Here is a 19,180-nt window from a genome sequence, read left to right as displayed (position 1 = left end):
ACTTTAAAAAACATTTTTAAAGTTTTATAACGTACCTCCATCAAAGTGCAAACTCTTGAATGACTACTCAGTACATTCATATTCTTTTTAATATCAAAAATACAAAAATAAAACTGTCATCATTTTATGCCTCCCTCCAAGATACACACATAGAGCTGATATCACTCCATGCACCCCAAATTTAGCAGAATGCACAGACTCTGAAGCCAGACACCTGGGTTCAAATCTCTGAACATCCACTACCATCTAAGAGAACTTGAACAAATCTTGAGCCCTCTCTGTGCCTCGGGGTCCTTAGCAGGGAATCAGGGACAATAATAATATTGCCTACTTCATATATTAAGTGAACATGTATGTATAAAGTGCTTTGGTCAGGTGTGATGGCTCACATCTGTAATCCCAACACTTTGGGAGACCGAGGCGGGTGGATCACTTGAGGCCAGCCTGGCCAACATGGTGAAATCCCATCTCTACAAAAAAATGCAAAACTTAGACGGGCGTGGTGGCACATGCCTGTAATGCCAGCTACTCAGGAGGCTTAGGTATGAGAATCACTTGAACTGGGAGGCAGAGGTTGCGGTGATCTGAGATCACACCACTGCACTCCAGCCTGGGCGACAGAGTGAGACTCTTGTCTCAGGAAAAAAAAAAAAAAGTGCTTAGAATGGTGCCTGACGCTTGGGTTGTATAAGGGTCAGCTATTATTAGACACTCTTTTGGGGCTTAACCAACCTCCCCAAAAGCCCCTGTGGGCCCCCTTGTAAAAACTACAAGGGGATGGAAGGTCAAAGACTTCCTGAGTTGGAAGGAAGCTTCACAGAGAGGCAAACCCTCGGCCAGCTCTTCCTGGGGCATCCACCTCCCCCTACCCCGCCCCCCAGTTCCCACCCCAACCCACACCCTTTCCTATTTACACCAGACGGAGGCAGACTGCAGGCTGACTCACCCTTGGCTCAGACCAAGCCATTGTTCTGGGGTGGGGGGGTAGTAAGAGTGAGGAACATGGCCCAAAGCGGGTGGGGGATGTCAGCTATACAAGTGACCCACAGACAGTGACGCCCAGACACATGGCAAGGCTGGCCTGCCAGACTGGGAAATGGCAATTGAGGAGTCAGGGTCGTGGCACCAGCGTGCTGCACTGAAGTGCTTGCTGGACACTGACACACACCCCAGGTATCCCAGACACACAGGTACACAGCCACACGGCGCCTGGTGCACACTCAAGACACTTCTTGTTTTTTTTCTTTTTTTTTTTTTGAGACGGAGTCTCGCTCTGTTGCCAGGCTGGAGTGCAGTAGCATGATCTCGGCTCACTGCAACCTCCGCTTCCCAGGTTCAAGCGATTCTGCTGCCTCAGCCTCCCGTGTAGCTGGGACTACAGGTGGGTGCCACCATGCCCAGCTAATTTTTGTATTTTTAGTAGAAACAGGGTTTCACCATGTTGCCCAGGATGGTCTCGATCTCTTGACCTCGTGATCTGCCCACCTCGGCCTCCCAAAGTGCTGGGGTTACAAGCGTGAGCCACCGCACCCAGACACGCTCAAGACCTTTTACATTCTCAGGGGCAGAATCCCCTTCAAGGAGAGAGAGACACACTCACACTTCACACATCACACACATCCCGGCTCACCCAGGCACGCACATTCTCACACTAACAAGTCAAGTTTTCTTTGTCTCGCTGTAATTCACATGTTCAGACACACACACATACACAAACACACCAGTCATCCAAAAAGTCCTACAAACTGACACCTGAGTCTACCTGTCTGTCTCTCTCTCTCCTTCTCAGGTTCACACACACCAGTCATAGGGTCTTTCCTGTCTCCTATACATATGTGTATATACACACTGGTCATCCAAATAGTCTTAGAAACATCCAGAAGTGTGTCTCTCTTTCACTTTCACAAACACACATACACACACAAATGCAGACACATACACTGCCATCCAGTCTCAAAGTGGTATATATTCATTGTACAGCCTTGATCTCACTTTGTGAGATTCTTTTGTTTCTTTCTCTCAAACTCTCACATACTCTCAGCTCTGTCTCACAGAGTCTACATAACCTTCATCATCAAAGCGACACCAAAGTCTGTCCCACACACAAGGGCACACACGAACATCTTCACTGGAATCACTGTGTCACATAGTCTGTTCATAAGGCAGTCTCTGCACTTTATCTTCTACAAACACAGATTAGGATCATCTAGCCAGTCCTGCTCAAGTACACACACACACACACACACACACACACACCACTCACCAAACAGCCTCGCAGACACACACACTGGTCACAGTGTCACCCAGAATCTCTTTCACACACATATCCCAACATCCCCCAGTTTCTCTCTCCCCTGTGCCCCCACTCCCTAACACTCTCATGCAGAAATGAGAAGGATGCCCAGGACAGGGCCACAGCCAGTATCTGGAGACAGGAAAGACACCCACCTTCCTCCCTCCCCAGTTCCTTGGTCCCCACTCCTCCATGAGTAGTCTTTGACCCACCCTGCTCTTCCCTGTCCACACCCCTGCCCTCCCCCACCCCTCAGCCCTCCATCTGGTGGGTTCAGACAGGCACTCAGGCCTCTCCTTTGCCTCCCCCATCCCCCAGCTCTTCCCCCATCCTCTCCAAAAAGCCCAGAGGCTGACGCTGCAGGCTTTCAGGGGTTGCCATGACAACAGGGCCTCGTCCCTCGTCCCCCTGGGGGTGGGCTGAGGACCCGGCCAGCCAGACCGATAAGGGGGTTCCAGTTACTGTGGCAACCGTTGCAGGCCTGAGCTCTCTGCTTCCAGAAGGGGAGGGGGGTGGAGTGAGTGAATGGTTGCCAAAGCAACCAGGGAGCCGCAAGAACTGAGAAGAGGCAGCTGAGCCCTGTCTTCCCTGCCCAGAGCTGCTGTGGGCATCGCAAAACATTTAAGCATCATTCTTCCATCCCTAGAGGTTGTTGTAGGGGAGGGAGATGAAGTGCAGATTATAAAACGGGATTGCACTCATTCTCCCAGCTGCCCATCATGGCCTGCTAGCCCATGCCCGCTCCTCCAGGCTCACCGTGTGATCAGTCAGGTACACTCTCTGGACCTCAGCTTTCCTCTTCCATTAAATGGGGCCTGTCTCTCAGGAATGTCCCCATTCCTGTCTCATGAGTGTGCCCTCTCTCTCCCTTGCTCAACAGGAACCACAGAGCGGGTATGCCTAGTACAGGGCACGGCAGAGGCCTTGAATGCTGTGCACAGCTTTATTGCCGAGAAGGTCCGAGAAATCCCACAAGCGATGACCAAGCCTGAGGTGGTCAACATCCTTCAACCCCAAACCACGATGAACCCCGACAGAGCCAAGCAGGTCAGCTGGGGCAGAGACTGGGTTGCAAAGCTGTTGACATTCACAAAGAAACATCCCTCCCACATCACTGCTTACTGTGAGGTTCAATGGGACAAAGCTGATAAAAATCTCATCAGTCAAAGACCACATGGTAGTGGTTAGTATTATTCTTAGGGAGTCAGCTCTAATAGAATAGAAAGGACTCCAGACCATTTAGAGTGGGCTTGATTCAGAGAGGGAGTGAAGGTCTGGGAGAATGTGACACGATTCCCTACTGTTCAATCCTTCCTTCCTAGGATTCTCTAGTTCCTTTTCTCCCTTCCACCTCATCCCATTGTCTCTCTGAACGACCTGCCTCCCACTTCCTGTTACCACCGGAAGTGACCTCAGTGACAGTTCAGCCACATCCAGAAGAGTTTACAAATGGCCTCTCATCCTCCTTCCCTCCATAATTAACGTATGGGGGTAGAGGTGGTGTTTCATTAGCGAGAGAAGAGGTGGGTCCCTCTCCTACACAGCCCTCTCCAGGAAGGAATGGAAGGGGGAAGGCAGCGCCCCTCCGTTGCCTCAGTTACGGGGAAGCAGTGGCGTAGGGGCGTGGCAGGGAGTGGCCAATCGCTTCCCGGGCCTCTCCGGTTGCCATGACGACGGCGCGCACCGGGCAGGTGGGCGCCCATCAAAGCTGCGGGCTGCGCTGTCCGGACCCGGAAGTGCGTAAGGGAACGGAAACGCGGGGCTGGCTCCCGTTTTCTCTCCCGTCCCAACTCCCCTATGCATGCGTACTCGGTGCAATGGGGCGAGAACCCCTGGGCTGACCGGAGGGCCCCTTGCGAGGGCTCTTTAACGTCTACCTAGAGGCAAAGACAGGAGAGAGGGCGTCGGTAAAAGGAATCTGGAATTCTTGGGTCCTGTCGTTGCCCTGAGGTGGGGCAGAGCACAGGCCTGAGTTCCCCTAAGCTCATGGGGAAACGGTGGGCGGAGAAGCCTGGAGGAGCGCTGCAGGGTGGAGCGCTCCCAAAAAAGACAGCAGGGCTTGGGGCTCGGAGCGCGGCCGCTGTCCTTGGTGCTGAAGCTCCTCGCTCCCCGCCAGGTTTCTCCCGAATCCCTTCCCACCAGCAGGGCACAAGTTATTCACAGTTTACAGGGAGGCGAGGGCATTGCCTCTTCCCTCCGCCTTGGTCGTGGCCACAAGGGACTCAGGGTTCATCAGGAGTTTGTGAATGTTGCAAGGAAAATGGGGTCAGCACCATCTGTGCCTGAGCCTTCTACCGCCTTCCCCTAATCCACAGGAGCTCTGAGACAGTGGAGTCGAAAGGTTATAGAACCAGGATTTATTCTCTGCCTTATTACTGGAGTGTTCCAAAGACTGAGGGAGATCATAGCTGAAGACTCAGGCTCTGGGCTCTGTTGTTTAGTTGAATCCTTCTCCGTACAGTACTTATGTCCTATGTGACCTTGAGCAAGTGACTTTGATTTCTCCAAGCCTCATTTTTCTCACCTGTAAAATGAGATTCATTATGATGCCTCCTTAAGGGTGATGGTTAGTGTTCGTTGATGTTTGAAAAGCACATAGCTTGTATGTATAATGCATAGAAAGTTAGCCCCAAAAATATTCTCTGTTGTTATTATGGGATTTTTGAGTCAGGAAACAGGTCTACTTCTTTTCTGCCTTGGACTTGCTGTGTTACTCAGAGCCCCTTTCCTTCTGTAGACCTCAGTTTCTCTTTTATTACAGTGCAGCAGCTGGGCCAAACCAGGGATTATAAATTAAATAACTAAAGTATTGAAAAAGGTAACAAAAGCCTTGAGGGTTGTTGCTCTCTGGAGAGGGTATGCCATCTTTAAAGGGAGAAGCTGCCACTCAACTCCACCGAATTATTGCACTTTGGGAACATGAACATAGTGCTACCACATCTTCCAAATTTTTCAAAAGAAGCCATAAATTTTTTAGATCAACTGATTTTAAAATGTTTTTATTATTATTATTTTATATATATTTGTCTGAGACAGAGTCACACTCTGTCACCCAGGCTGGAGTGCAGTGGTATGATCTAGGCTCACTGGAGCCTCGACCTCCCAGGCTCAAGCGATCCTTCCACCTCAGCCCACTGAATAGCTGGGACTACAGGTGAACATGACCATGCCTGGCTAATTTTTTTTTTTTTTTTTGAGACAGAGTTTTGCTCTTGTTGCCCAGGATGGAGTGCAATGGCCTGGTCTCAGCTCACTGCAACCTACACCTCCCGGGTTCAAGCGACTCTCCTGCCTTGGCCTCCCAAGTAGCTGGGATTACAGGCACCTGTTACCACGCCTGGCTAATTTTTTGTATTTTTAGTAGAGATGGGGTTTCACCATGTTGGCCATGCTGGTCTCGAATTCCTGACCTCAGGTGATCTGCCTTCCTCGGCCTCCCAAAGTGCTGGGATTACAGGCACGAGCCACCATGCCCGGCCCCTGGCTAATTTTTGTATTTTTTGTAGAGACAGAGTTTCACCATGTTGCGGGCTGTTCCCAAACTCCTGGACTCAAGCAATCCACCTGCCTCAGCTTCCCAAAGTGCTGGGATTACAGGCATGAGCCATTGCACCAGGCCAACTCTGTTTTTAAAACACTATGAAGGTCAAAAAAATATATATGGCTGTAGGCTGACTGGGGCCTGAGGATCACCAGATTGCCACTTCTGGGTTATACCAGTAGCTCTCACCCCTAGCTGATATCTGAGTCATCTGGGTAGCTTAAAATGCAGATTCATGGGTCCTGTCCCAGAACCACTGAATCAATATTTCTGGTAAGGCTTAGGAATCTGAGCATAAACTCTGGCCCGGGATCAGATCCTGACTCTACTGCTCATTACCTGTGAAAGAACTTGTGCAGGCTGGGCGTGGTGGCTCACGCCTGTAATCCCGGCACTTTGGGAGGCCGAGGTGGGTGGATCATGAGGTCAGGAGATCGAGACCATCCTGGCTAACATGGTGAAACCCCGTCTCTACTAAATGTACAAAAAATTAGCTGGGCGTAATGGCGGGCGCCTGTAGTCCCAGCTACTTGGGAGGCTGAGGCAGGAGAATGGCGTGAACCCGGGAGACGGAGCTTGCAGTGAGCCGAGATCACGCCACTGCACTCCAGCCTGGGCAACAGAGCAAGACTCCGTCTCAAAAAAAAAAAAAGAAAGAACTTGTGTAAGTTCTTTCTTTGTGCCTCCATTTCCCAATCTAGAAAATGGGGTAATAATAACACCTATCTTAGGGCTGTGGTGGAACCTAGATAAGTTACTCTATTAAACTGTTAGCTGTTGATGCTGCTTTTGTTGTTATTGTTGGCGGTGGTGTAGTAGTATTTGCAAATTTCCATGGGCTTGCAAATCACTGGGGCAGATGGTCTCTGGTCCTTCTGGCTCTAAAACTTCAACAGTTCTATGGCTCTGTGATTCCAAGATTCTAAGCATGTATTATCTAAGATTCTACTGTTCTAATGTCCTGGGATTCCAAGATTCTATGAGTCTGCATCTGCAGATCTTTCTAAGATGCTGTGGTTCTACAATTCAGGGTCTATCATGAAGGCAGCTGCCATTGTCTTAGCGCTTCCCATGTGCCAGGCACTGGGCATCACTTTAGTCATTGAATGCTTCCAATAACAGGCCGGGAGCAGTGGCTCATGCCTGTAATTCCAACACTTTGAAAGGCCAAGGTGGGTGGATCACCTGAGGTCAGGAGTTCGAGACCAGCGTGGCCAACATGCCAAAACCCCATCTCTACTAAAAATACAAAAAATTAGCTGGCCATGGTGGTGCACACCTGTAGTCTCAGCTATTCAGGAGGCTGAGGCAGAAGAATCGCTTGAACCTGGGAGGCGGAGGTTGCAGTGAGCCAAGATCGCGCCACTGCACTCCAACCTGGGTGACAGAGCAAGACTCTGTAAAAAAATAAAAAAAATAAAAAAGAATGTTTCCAATAATAATATAGGGTAGGTGTGGTTATGCTAATACTGGAGATGAGGAAGGTAAGGCACAGAGAGGTGAAGGCATTTGCCTAAGGTCACACAGTTACTAAAGAATAAACTAGGAGGCTGGACGTAGTGGCTCATGCCTGTAATCTCAGCACCTTGGGAGGCCGAGGTGGGCGGATTACTTGAGGCCAGGAGTTCAAGACCAGCCTGGCCAACATGGTGAAACCCCATCTCTACTAAAAATACAAAAATCAGCCAGACATGGTGGCAGGCGCCTGTAATCCCAGCTACCCCAGAGGCTGAGGCAGGAGAATCGCTTGAACCTGAGAGGCAGAGGTTGCAGTGAGCCAAGATTGCACCACCGCACTCCAGCCTGGCTGACAGAGCAAGACTTTGCCTCAAAAAAAAAAAAACAAAAACAAAAACAACCTACAATTTGGACCTTGCTATGTTGTAGAAACAGCAACCCTGCTGACTGAGTGACTACCAGAGAGCAGGCTGCCAGTGTCTCACTGAATATTTGCACAAATCATGTGGATCAGGAATAGTATGTCCATTTTACAGATATGGAAAAACAGGCTCTGAGAAGTAAAGGGACTTTCTCATAGGCCACCAGCTAGGAGGTGGAAGAGGTAGAAATTTTCTTAAAACCTAACTTTATTTTTCCCACATGGTTAACCCCTTGTCCTCAAACCTTTTCTTGGCCAATCTATCCTTTCTTCACTGCTCTAAAATACTGCATCACAGACTAAGTACCACTCCTGGTTGTGGTTGTGAACATGCTGTTCCATCTTCTTGATTTGTCAGGCTGTTTGTTTTTCCTGGTGATTTTTTTTAAATAACAGCTCTGTTGAGCTGTAATTCACATACTACAAGCTTTACTGTTTAGAAGTGTACAGTTTAGTAGTTTTGTTGTATGTTCACAGAGTCGTACATCAGTTACCATCTAATTCCAGAACATTTTCATCATGCCAAAAAGAAACCCTGTGCCCATGAGCAGTCACTCACCATTCCCTCAGATCCCAATCTCAACCTCTTCCAGCCACTAATCTACTTTTGGTCTCTGTGGACTTGCCTATTCTGGATCTTTTATATAAACAGAATCATATAATATACGGTCTTTTGTGTCTGGCTTTTTTCACTTGACGTAATACTTTCGAGGTTTATCTGTATTGTAGCATGTGTCAAAACTTTACTCCTTTTTATAGACAAATAATGTTTCATTGTATGGATAGAACACATTTTGCTTGTCTGTTCATCAGTTGATAGACATTTGGGTTGTTTCTCCTTTTTAGCTATGATGAATAATACTTCTGAACATTCATGTACAAGTCTTTTTGTAGATATATATTTCCAGCTTTCTTGGGTAGATACCTAGGGTGGAATTGTTGGGACATATGATAAATCTATGTTCAACTTTTTGAAGAACTGCCAGACTGTTTTCCATAATAGCTGTACCACAGACGTGGGATTTAAATCCAGCTCCATCCATGGGGATAACAATGACAATAATCATTTCTTTTTCTTTTTTTTTTTTTTTGAGACAGAGTCTCGCTCTGTCGCCCAGGCTGGAGTGCAGTGGCGCAATCTCAGCTCACTGCAAACTCTGCCTCCTGGGTTCACACCACTCTCCTGCCTCAGCCTGCTGAGTATCTGGGACTACAGGCACCCGCCACCATGCCTGGCTAATTTTTTTGTATTTTTAGTAGAGACGGGGTTTCACTGTGTTAGCCAGGATGGTCTTGATCTCCTGACCCCGTGATCTGCCCACCTTGGCTTCCCAAAGTGCTGGGATTACAGGCATGAGCCACCATGCCCAGCTGACAATAATCATTTCTTGAGTGCTTCTATGGGCTTATATTAATTGCACACATACATGATGCCCTATGCTTGGCACATAGTAGGTGCTCAGCACATGTTGCTTATTTGAATGAATAGATGATGACTTCACCCACACGGCCAAGCAGAAACATGGGGACTGAGGTGTAATCTGCCAATGGTAGCAGTTGTGAGTCACCTGAAGGGCACTCACACTCAGTTCCAGCTACTTGTGGTCATGCTTGGATTTCAAGCCCACCGCTACATGCATAAGCTCAATTAAGCTTCATCATAGTCCTATGAGGAGGTCTGAATATCCTTGTTTTACAGATGAGAAAACTGAGTCTCAAGGAGGTTAGGTCCCTTGCCCAGCATCAGATGGGGAGCCAGGATTTAAACCCAAGCAGGTGAGGTCCAGAGTCCAAGGCAGCTTTTCAGGGACTGGTATGCACAGATTGCAAATGGGTAGCCTGGCTAGTACATTGTATTGTTTCTACTACACAAATCTTAGACATTTTGAAGAGATTGCCAACATTTAAAAACTAGGATGCTGGCCGGGTGTGGTGGCTCAGGCCTGTAATCCCAGTACTTTGGGAGGCTGAGGCAGGCGGATCACGAGGGCAGGAGTTCGAGACGAGCCTGGCCAACATGGTAAAACCCCATCTCTACTAAAAATACAAAAATTAGCTGGGCGTGGTGATGGGTGCCTGTAATCCCAGCTACTCAGGAGGCTGAGGCAGGAGAATCGCTTGAAACTGGAAAGCGGAGGTTGCAGTGAGCTGAGATTGCACCACTGCACTCTAGCCTGGGCAAAAGAGCGAAACTCCGTCTCAAAAAAAAAGAAAAAAAAAAAAACTAGGATGCTTCACATTTTACAAATCAGCATTTCCAACTCATCTGGAAAACGTCCATCAGGCTTAGTTTGGCTGCCCAATTGCACAGTACTCTACCACTCCCCACCCCCATCAGGTAAGATACACCTGCTGCCTCCACCCATTCGCCTTCCTGCTTGGGCCTGTGGGCGTGTCATCCTTCAGTCCCTTTGCTGAGTATCTACTGTGTTCCAGGCACTTTTCTAGGCGCTGAGAACCCAGCAGTAATAATACAGGCAAAAATCTCTAACCTCGTGGATTTGAAATTATTTTATAGAGAAACACAAAATAAATAAGGAGATAAGTAAAATATAGAGGATGTTAGAGAGTGAAAAATACTATGAAGAAAAATAAAGCAGAGAAGAGGAAAAGGGAATGTTAGGGCATAGATTTTTTTCCTTTTTATTTTGAAAATGTTTAAGGAATAGTCCCCATACACTGCACTTAGATTCACCAGTTGTTAACATTTGTGCATGCATGAACACGTGCATGCATGTGTGTACATGAGCGCGCACACACACAATTTTTGTCTTGATTTTTTTTAATTTTTTTTATTTTTATTTTTTTGAGATGGAGTCTTGCTCAGTCACCAGGCTGGAATGCAGTGGTGCGATGATCTCGGCTCACTGCAACCTCCGCCTCCCAGGTTCAAGCAATTCTCCTGTCTCAGCCTCCCGAATAGCCGGGACTACAGGCGTGCGCCACCACGCCTGGCTAATTTTTGTATTTTTCGTAGAAATGGGGTTTCACCATGTTAGCCAGGATGGTCTCGATCTCCTGACCTTGTGATCCGCCTGCCTTGGCCTCCCAAAGTGCTGGGATTACAGGTGTGAGCCACTGTGCCTGGCTGACCTCAGGACTCTTTACTCCTAAGTACTTTAACATGTATCTTCCAAGGACAATCTCGTACATTATTGTATTACTGTCATCACACCTAAAAACAAAAACAAACAAACAAAAATGCTAATTCTATAGTATTGTCTCATTGGAAAGTCCATATTCAAATTGCCCTAAAATATCTTTTATAGCTATAGAGGATTTTTCAATCTGAGATTCAGTCAACATTCGTGCTTTGCATTTGATTGTTACACCTCATTAGTCTCTTTTACTCTAGAATAAATGAAGATTCTTTTTTCTTGTTCACAAGGTCTGGCTCTATTATCCAGACTGGAGTGTAGTGATGCCATTTTGGCTCACTGCAACCTCCACCTTTTGGGCTCAAGCCATCCTCCCTCCTCAGCCTCCCAAGTAGCTGGGACTATAGGCATGCACCACCACACTCAGTTAATTTTTGTACTTTTTGTAGAGATGAGGTTTTGCCATGTTGTCCAGGCAGTACAACTTGTGAGCTCAAGCGATCTGCTCACCTCAGCATCCCAAAGTGCTGGGATTACAGGCATGAGCCACCACGCCTGGCCTTTTTTTTTTTTTTTGAGATGGAGTTTCAATCTGTCACTCAGGCTGGAGGGCAGTGGCACGATCTCGGCTCACTTGAGAATCGCTTGAACCCGGGAGGTGGAGGTTGCAGTGAGCTGAGATGGTGCCACTGCACTCCAGCCTGAGTGACAGAGCAAGACTGTGTCTCAAAAAAAAAATAATAATAATAATAATAAAGTCAGGGAGACCAATAGGGAACAGAGCATGGGGAGCTCTGTCACAGCAACACCCCCTTTCTCCTACAAATATTTTGTCATGTTCACTTGACTCTCTGAAATACTGTTCATATTCATATATACACATATAGACATACCTACACTCGTCAGACTTTTTGACAGCTTTATTGAGATATAATTCACATACATACAACTCACCCTTTTAAGGTATACAGCTCTAGGCCCAGTATGGGGGCTCATGCCTGTAATCCCAGCACTTTAGGAGGCCGAGGCAGGAGGATCACTTGAGCCCAGGAGTACAAGGCTGCAGTGAGCTCTGATCGCACCACTGCACTCCAGCCTGGGTATCAGAGCAAGACCCTATTTTAAAAAAAAGAAACATAAAATACATGATAAAGTGTACAGTTCATTGGCTTTTATTATAGTCACATAGTTGTACACCTATTGCCACAATCCATTTTCAAACATTTGCATTGCCTTCAAAATAAATCCTTTTTTTTTTTCTTTCTTTTTTTAGAGGCAGGGTCTTGCACTGTCACCCAGGCTGGAGTGTAGTGGCACCTGTTATAGCTCACTGCAGCCTCAAACTCCTGGGCTCAAGCGATCCCTTAGCCTCCTAAGTGGCTGAGACTACAGGTGCACACCACTGCATCCAGCTAATTCATTTTTATTTTTTGTAGAGATGAGGTTTTACCATCTTGCCCAGGCTGATCTCTAACTCCTGGGCTCAAGCAGTCCTTTGGCCTCTGCCTCCCAAAGTGCTGGATTACAGGCATAAGCCACTGAGCCTGGCTGCCAAAAGAAATCTTGATTGTCTTAGCTATGACCCCTCGATCTCCCACCTCAGCTCACCCTCTCCCTATCCCCAAGCCACCACAAATCTACTTTCTGTGTCTATAGATTTGCCTATTCTGGACATTTCTGTAAAAGGAATCACACAGTATGTGGTCAATCATCAACACTATTGAATTCCAGAATGTATCTATTACCCAAAAGAAATCCTACACCTGTAGGCAGTTACCCCCAATCCCCTTCCTCTCATTCCCTGGCAACCACTAATCTACCTTTTTGGCTCTGTGGATCTGCATATTCTGGACATTTATGTAAATGAACTCGCTGTGGTCTTTTGTAACTGGCTTCTTTCACTTAGCATAATTTTTTCTAGATTCATCCACGCTATAGCATGTATCAGTACTTTGTTCATTCAATTTATTGCCAAGTAATATTCCATTGTATGGATATACCATGTTTTATTTATCCTATGAGACTTTTTTAAATAAAGAAGAAATAAAAGGAAGGTGATTTGTTATAAAACAAGATGAATTTTATTTTTTGCTTCTTTGTTGTTTTTGTTTTTTGTTTTGTTTTGTTTTGTTTTGTTTTTGAAACAGAGTCTGCTCTGTTGCCCAGGCTGGAGTACAGTGGCACAATCACAGCTCACTGCAGCCTCAACCTCCTGGGCTCAAGTGATCCTCCCACCTCAGCCTCCCAAGTAGCTGGGAACACAGGCAGATGCCACCACACCTGGCTATTTTTTGTATTTTTACTAGAGACGGGGTTTCATCATGATGCCCAGGCTGGTCTTGAACTCCTGGGCTCAAGTGATTTACCCTGCCTCAGCCTCCCAAAGTGCTGGGATTACAGGTGTGAGTCACCGTGCCCAGCCAAGGTGAATTTTAATATGTAAATAAATAGTCAGGACCACAATAGAAGGAATAATGAATTAGGCAGCTGCTCACACCTAAGCATAGCTAAGAGAGACAACTACAAATGTAAAGTGATCCAGAGTATAATACTGGAGACTTAAATAATACAAATGCTGTTGTTACTGATGCCGGGTTTTCTAAAATGATGAAAACTTTTAGTGAAGTGCAGAGCAAAACAAAGCACAGTCTGCTCTTGATTTACTGGTAGTTGCATTCCTGGAAATTTCAGTAGCTCTTAAAACCATGCAAACAATACTTGGTACTTACATGTATCATGGGGTTGGGCTCTGAGCTCAGAGATTTTTTTTATTTTGTTATTTATTTTATTTATTTATTTTTTTGGGGGGATAGGGTCTCACTGTGTCGGTTGGGTTCTGGGCTCAGAGACTTTTCTTTTTTTTTTTTTTTTTTTGAGTCAGGGTTTCACTGTGTTGCCCAGGTTGAAGTGCAGTGGCACAATTACAGCTCACTGCAGGCTATACCTCCCAGGCTCAAGTGATCCTCCCACCTCAGCCTCCTGAGTAGCTGGAACTACAGGCATGTGCCACCAGGCCAGCTAATGTTTTTAATTTTTTTTTGTAGAGATGGGGTCATGCCATGTTACCCAGGCAGGTCTACAACTCCTGGGCTCAAGTGATCCTCCCACCTTGGCCTCCCGAGGTGCTGGGATTACAGGCGTGAGCCACTGTGCCCAGACGTGGGCTCAGAGATTTAAAAACAGGCTCTTCATCAGCATGAATGTCCAACAGGACATTCAAAAGTAGTCATATAGTGGCCGGGTGCGGTGGCTCACGCCTGTAATCCCAGCACTTTGGGAGGCTGAGGCGGCTGGATCACTTGAGGCCAGGAGTTCGAGACTGGCCTGGCCAACATGGTGAAACCCTGTCTCTACTAAAAATACAAAAAAATTAGCTGGGCATGGTGGTGGGCGCCTGTAATCCCAGCTACTAGGGAGGCTGAGGTGGCAGAATGCCTTGAACCCAGGAGGTGGAGATTGCAGTGAGCCGAGATCGCACCACTGCATACCAGCCTGGGTGACACAGTGAGACTCCGTCTCAAAAAAAAAAAAAAAAGTAGACATATAGGGCCTGGGACAGCTCTTTCTTGTGAGGGACTGACTCTCCATTGTGGGGTACAGACACCTATGGTCCTCCCCACTGACAGTCCACATCTCCCCCCAGTCCTTGCAACAACCAAAACCGCCACCCCTACGAATTTCTCAGACACCCCCAGGGTTTAAGGGGACATGGGAAGGATTTTTGAGAGGGAGGAATTTATGTGTAGAAATGCTCTCAGAGGTGCAAAAGGAGATAACTGGTTTTGAAATGTCTCCACAGGAATTAAGATTGATCAGACTTGCAGATGCTTGGACAGATGGGTGGTTGAAGGATGGCTGCTCTGCAACTGAGAAAGGGGAGGTCACCATATTCAAATGACCAACTTCTTCATCCTGGAGAGTTCTCGCCCCAGGAGTTAGAAGGAGATTGAAATCTAGGTTCTTGGGTTCCTGATCCATTGTGTGACATCCAAGACATCCACTTACGTCTGCCTTCTCAGACAAAAGCCTTCATGTTATCTTCATTTTACAGATAGGACAACTAGATTAGTCTGCTAGGGCTGCCATAACAAAGTGCCAGAGACTGGATGGTCTAAACAACAAGTATTTATATCTCATGATTCTGGAGGCCAGAAGTCCAAGATCAAGGTGTCAGCAGGGTTGGTTTCTTCTGAGGCCTCTCTCCTTGACCTTCTTCTCCCTGTGTCTTCACACAGTCTTCCCTCTGTGTGCATCTGTGTCCTAATCTCCTCTGCTTATAAGGACACCAGTCAGTAAATTAGGGCCCGCCCTAATAACCCCATTTTACCTTAATTATCTCTTTAAAGACCCTCTCTCCAAATATAGTCAAATTCTAAAGTACTGGGAGTTACGCCTTCAACATATGAATTTGAAGGGGACACAATTTCAGCCCATAACAACAGAGAGTTAAACGAGAAGACCATGTCTAGGGGAGCACAATGGATCAGGAACCCAAGAGCCTAGATTTCAGCTCTGTCACTAACTGGGGAACCTTAGGACAAGTCCTTTCACCTCTTGGGCCTCAAGAGGCTCATCTGTAAAGTAAGGCTTAATGAAGGCTTTTCCAGGGCTGGAAGTCAGAGTACGTAACACTAGAAGGCATGGGTGGGCCATGGTGCAAGCTTGGAGTGAGATCCTGGAGGACCTCATTGGATCAGCCATTAAGCTTTTAGATGCTGGATGCAGAGGAAGTACTAAGAGTCCCAGGTACATGGGACAGGGTGGTTGAGTGGCTACTGAGGGGACCTCGAATACTGGCTATTCATTAACCAACCATTGTGGACATATTTCAATTTTTAAAAAAAAATTTTAATGTTAGAGGCAAGGTCTCGCTATGTTGCCCAGGCTGGTCTCAAACTCCTGGGCTCAAGTTATCCTCCCACCCCAGCCTGTCAAAGTGCTGGGATTACAGGCCTGAGCCATTGCACCTGACCTGAAATATTTCAATATTGTTAACAACCAGTTGGACCATACTGGTGCATATCAAAAGGCCATGCTGGGCCTGATTTTGGACGCTGGAGAGGAGGGGTAGGGAATGACCTGAGGCTTCTCAGTCTCCAGCCACTGTAAAGACCCTCCCTTCGCCAGTTTGGTGGCTCAAATCTGTAATCCCAACACTTTAGGAGGCTAAGGCAGGAGATCCCTTGAGGCCAAGAGTTCAAGACCAGCCTGGGCAACATCACAAGGCCCCGCCTCTACTAATATAGATAGACAAAATTATATATATATATTATTTTATTTTATTTTGAGACAGGGTCTCCCTCTGTCACTCAGACTGGAGTGCAATTTGGCACGAGCTCAGCTCACTGCATCCTCCACCTCCTGGGTTCAAGCGATTCTCCTGCCTCGGCCTCCTGAGTAGCTGGGATTACAGGCATGTGCCAACACACAGCTGGCTAATTTTTGGATTTTTAGTAGAGACGGAGTTTCACCATGTTGGCCAGGCTAGTCTGGAACTCCTGACCTCAAGTGATCTGCCTGCCTCAGCCCCCCAAAGTGCTGGGATTACAGGCGAGAGCCACCGTGCCCAGCCTAATTTAATTTAATTAAAAAATAAAATTAAATTAAAGACCCTCCCTTTTGCTCCCCACGCAGGCCAAGCTGATCGTCCCCAACAGCACGGCGGGCCTGATCATCGGCAAGGGGGGCGCCACGGTGAAAGCCGTGATGGAACAGTCAGGAGCATGGGTGCAGCTGTCCCAAAAGCCGGAGGGCATCAATCTGCAGGAGCGCGTGGTGACGGTCAGCGGCGAGCCCGAGCAGGTGCACAAGGCCGTGAGCGCCATTGTGCAGAAGGTACAAGAAGACCCCCAGAGCAGCAGCTGCCTCAACATCAGTTACGCCAACGTGGCAGGCCCCGTTGCCAACTCCAACCCCACCGGCTCTCCGTACGCCAGCCCCGCGGATGTGCTGCCAGCCGCGGCCGCAGCGTCGGCCGCCGCCGCCTCCGGCCTGCTGGGCCCCGCCGGGCTGGCTGGCGTGGGGGCCTTTCCCGCCGCGCTGCCCGCCTTCTCAGGCACCGACCTGCTGGCCATCAGCACGGCGCTTAACACGCTGGCCAGTTACGGCTACAACACCAACTCCCTGGGCCTGGGCCTCAACTCGGCCGCAGCCTCCGGCGTCCTGGCCGCCGTGGCCGCCGGGGCCAACCCAGCAGCCGCCGCCGCCGCCAACCTCCTGGCATCCTACGCGGGCGAGGCCGGGGCCGGGCCAGCCGGAGGGGCCGCCCCGCCGCCGCCCCCGCCTCCCGGAGCCCTGGGGTCCTTTGCGTTGGCCGCAGCCGCCAACGGCTACCTCGGGGCCGGGGCGGGCGGCGGGGCGGGCGGAGGGGGCGGCCCGCTGGTGGCCGCTGCAGCCGCGGCCGGGGCGGCCGGGGGCTTCCTGACAGCAGAGAAGCTGGCGGCTGAGAGTGCCAAGGAGCTGGTGGAGATTGCGGTGCCTGAGAACCTGGTGGGAGCCATCCTGGGGAAGGGGGGCAAGACGTTGGTGGAGTACCAGGAGCTGACGGGCGCTCGCATCCAGATCTCCAAGAAGGGCGAGTTCCTGCCAGGCACGCGGAACCGGCGGGTCACCATCACGGGCAGCCCCGCGGCCACGCAAGCCGCTCAATACCTCATCAGTCAGCGGGTCACCTACGAGCAGGGAGTGAGGGCCTCAAACCCCCAGAAAGTGGGATGAGGCCTGTGGTGTGTGCTCCCACCCTTCTCTCTCCTCCCATCTCCTCCTCTTTCCTCTCCTCCTCTCCCCACCGCCCCAACTCCTGACCTCAGCTTGGTGTAGTCCTGCTCCTCTTGGGATGGGGCTGGGGTAGGCCCGACTGCACCCTCCCCTTCTGGTAGTCATAGGCAGGATTGAGTGACGGTTGGGAAGGGGGCTCAGAAGCCCCCTCCCCAGCCCGGAACTGACCCCTCCTTCCTCCCTCCCTGTGCTTGGCTGGGCCTGACCCTTCCTGTCCCAGGGCCCAGGTCTGTGTGATATCTGTATATATTGCATTTTGTTGATTTTAATAGAAAACAAAGCGTTATTTTCTCTTTCTTTCCCTCCTTTTTTTTTCTTTTTTTTTTGGTAAGGATTTTTTCCCCCTTTATAAGTTTTTGTTTCCATATGGGAGGAGGGGAGGGAGCCTCTGGGTCACCCAGAATGAGGGGCCTTCCCAAAACACAACACCCCACCTCTCTGCTTTCAGTTCTAGATCTGAGGGAAGTCATGGGAATAGAGGTAGCAGAGGCGTCTGAGCTGAAATGGGGCATTTGGAGCAGGGATCCCAGAGTTCCCAGATCTTCTCAGCTACTCTCCTCCCACTGGAGCTGTCCCTCCTAGGTGGGAATGTTCACTCTTTTGTTGTCAGGTTGTATGGGGGGGCAGGGACAGTGCTGCTGGGAAGGATGCCAGCTCTGGGATTGGGCCAGTCCTGTGGGCAAGACTTGCAAGAGGCTGGATCAACTTCGTGTGGTATCTCTGATGGCTTAGAGTAATGGCAATGAGGGTCTCTGTTGTGATGTCACTGAGTACTTTCTGGGGTGCTTCTGGGCACCCCTTATGATGTCACAGGAAGCAGTTCCCCAGAGGTTACTTCCTGTGAACATAAGAGAGCAGGTACTTCCTGTGATGTCTCAATGAGTTCTTCCTTGAAGGTCACTTTGGTGATATCATGGGAAGATGTACTTCCGGTGGTGCCTAGAGGTCACATCCTGTGATGTCATTAGGCTGAAGCATGTATTTCCTATATTGGACAGTGACCAGTTTCTGACCTGCCTTCTCCCTCCACACCCTTCTTTGGTGGGTGTTGGCCTGGGGGTCTTCCTAGGAAGAGAATAAGGCACGGGACTTGAATCCAATCTGGAGGACTCTAATGGAAAAAACCCAATATTGTCAGGGTCATCTCCATTCAAACAAGTCAAGTCTGCGAACTCGCCCTGGAGGGAGGGGTGGGAGATGGACCTAGTGCAAACTACTGTTAAAGACCTCCCTTCCCACCCCTGCCTTTTGTGTGCATGCCTGTGTCTGCGTGGCTTTGTTTCATTGAATCGGGTGAGCCAAATGTGTGGTGGCTCTGTCAGGCCAGTATGGCCAGGTGTAGAGTTCAGTGAGCCATAGTAGGGTCCCTTGGGCCAGAATGCTTCGTGTGGTCTGATAGGTTAGATTGGTTTGGTGGCTTCCAGCAAGCTGGCATACTTTGGTGATGTCTGATGGATCAGAACGTTTTGGTGTGCTCACCAGGGGCTCTGGAGAACTAGAATGTTCTGATGGAGTCTGACAAGCCAGGCGGCCTTGAGAGTTGGTTTAGGAGTGGCTCCCTGAGTGCTGTGGCTGTGGTCAGCTCTAAGGAC

General features: G+C 48.8%; 1 protein-coding gene across 1 annotated transcript in view; it reads left to right on the top strand.

Annotated features, from left to right (window-relative positions):
- Positions 1-17,881, top strand: part of NOVA2 (NOVA alternative splicing regulator 2) — a 34,986-nt gene extending 17,105 nt beyond the window's left edge. Inside the window, exons 3-4 of the mRNA XM_054466258.2 lie at positions 3,174-3,340; positions 16,446-17,881. Of these exons, the coding sequence (XP_054322233.1) occupies positions 3,174-3,340; positions 16,446-17,528 (1,250 nt within the window). The 3' untranslated portion in view covers positions 17,529-17,881. The remainder of the gene's footprint in view (positions 1-3,173; positions 3,341-16,445) is intronic.
- Positions 17,882-19,180: the final 1,299 nt, after the last annotated feature.

Source organism: Pongo pygmaeus, chromosome 20 (genome assembly GCF_028885625.2).
Source record: "Pongo pygmaeus isolate AG05252 chromosome 20, NHGRI_mPonPyg2-v2.0_pri, whole genome shotgun sequence".
Lineage (NCBI taxonomy): Eukaryota > Metazoa > Chordata > Mammalia > Primates > Hominidae > Pongo > Pongo pygmaeus.
This window is presented reverse-complemented; position numbering and strand designations above follow the sequence as displayed.